Source organism: Malurus melanocephalus, unplaced genomic scaffold (assembly GCF_030028575.1).
Source record: "Malurus melanocephalus ecotype Western Australia unplaced genomic scaffold, MMel_1.1 scaffold_1953, whole genome shotgun sequence".
In the NCBI taxonomy this organism is placed as follows: domain Eukaryota; kingdom Metazoa; phylum Chordata; class Aves; order Passeriformes; family Maluridae; genus Malurus; species Malurus melanocephalus.
Window position 1 is genome coordinate 14753 of NW_026625185.1, and position 1565 is coordinate 16317.

Genomic DNA, 1565 nt, shown 5'->3' on the forward strand with positions numbered 1-1565 from the left:
CTAAGGAAAGCAGAATTATGTTCCACTGAGGTCACCTCACCTTCTCTCCATTCTCTATCAGCATCCGGTCCCAGGCATTCACTTGTGTAGCTTGATGRAGRAAGTGCTTCTCTTGGTCTTCCAGCTCCAGGCTCCACTTGTTTATCAAACTCTCCAGCTGGGCATAGGTCATCACTGGGGGGGCACTGAGAGGGAGAGAGGGCAGGACAGGACACAGGATCAGAAAAGAGAAGAGAGACACCACAACAGTCACCTATTTCCCCATTCTCCTCCTGATGTCAGCATCAACACTGCAGCTGCTCCTACCCCAGGCAGGAAATGGTCAGTGGTAACCAAACACTCACCTGGGTGTGCTGGTTGTGGTTATGGCAGCTGTGGAGGTCACAGCTCCAATGGCACCAGTTGTAGTCAAAGGCTTCAGATTCAAAGGAAAGCCAGAAGCAGAAGTCGTCCCTGCAAGAAGAGATTCAARTCGAGGAATAGAAGAGGAACACACCTGGTACCTCCCAAACTGAGAACAGGGCCAGGGTGCACTGCTAAGCACAGGGATGGAGGAGCTGCAGTAGATGGAGCACTGCTTAGTGCACTGCTAAGCAMAGGGATGGAGGAGCCTCAGCTGCTCCCCTCTGAAGGGACCACCAGCAAAATCCCACCTCTGTCAAGAGGGGAATAAAAACATCCCCAGCCCACACCCTTTAAGGATACCCTTCTCAATACCCTCATATTTTACTCTTAGACCTAATARCAACCTGCACACCCAGTTCCTCTCCTGTAGCATTGCAGCAGAWGGGACTTTATGTTCTCACAGAGTTACTGGAGRGCTTCACAAATCAGAATTGCTCTGCTGCTACTCTCACATGGCCCTTTACACCTCTGCAGAGAACTGAAATCACGCTCTCTTCAATGACTCTCATTCCTACCAGTGGCAGTGCTTGTTGTGGCAGCTGTTGTYCCAGGAACCTTTAATCCAAACCCAAGCGTCCCCAGGCTGGCTGTCCCAGTGGAACCAGTGGAAGTGGCACCAACTGTCAAGAGAACACACCAATTACAGGTTGCATAAGCTATGAAATCCAGGGTCCCTTGAAAAAGCTGTGCCCAGCCTGCTGCCCTCTCCCACTGCAGCAGCAGCAGCTCCAGCACCCACAGGGAGCCCCAGCCACGCTGCTCCTTTACTCCCCCAGGGATAAACCTGCCTGGAGAGACTCACGTGAGAGGCCTGTGGTGGTGGTGGAGGAGGCTGGGGCYGAAGAAGTCGCCACGGACGCAAACAAYGTGGGCCCTGTGGAGCCCAGCACTGAGGTGCTGCTGGTGCTGGAGGCYGTTGTGGCAGCTGTGGAGGTGACTGCAGAGAGAAACAGCTCCATCTGTACCACCAGAGCACCCTGAGCTCCCACCCACTGCACAGCAACCCTGCTGAGAGGGTGACACAAACTGCCCGGCTATGCCTGCTGCTGCTTGGGGATGGCAGCATTTTACTCTGCTTTTAATCTATTCTGCTTCTCTTTCACAAGGTGCTCTTTAGGATTGTGCCTCCCTTCCACTGTGCTCTCAACACAAGTACAAAA

The 1565-nt window shown here is 53.1% G+C and overlaps 1 protein-coding gene across 1 annotated transcript in view; it reads right to left on the bottom strand.

The window, feature by feature from the left end:
• Positions 1-1385, bottom strand: part of LOC130587479 (nuclear pore glycoprotein p62-like) — a 4658-nt gene extending 3273 nt beyond the window's left edge. Inside the window, 4 exon segments of the mRNA XM_057388456.1 lie at positions 6-185; positions 345-453; positions 921-1025; positions 1208-1385. Coding sequence (XP_057244439.1) covers positions 6-185; positions 345-453; positions 921-1025; positions 1208-1364 — 551 coding nt within the window. The 5' untranslated portion in view covers positions 1365-1385.
• Positions 1386-1565: the final 180 nt, after the last annotated feature.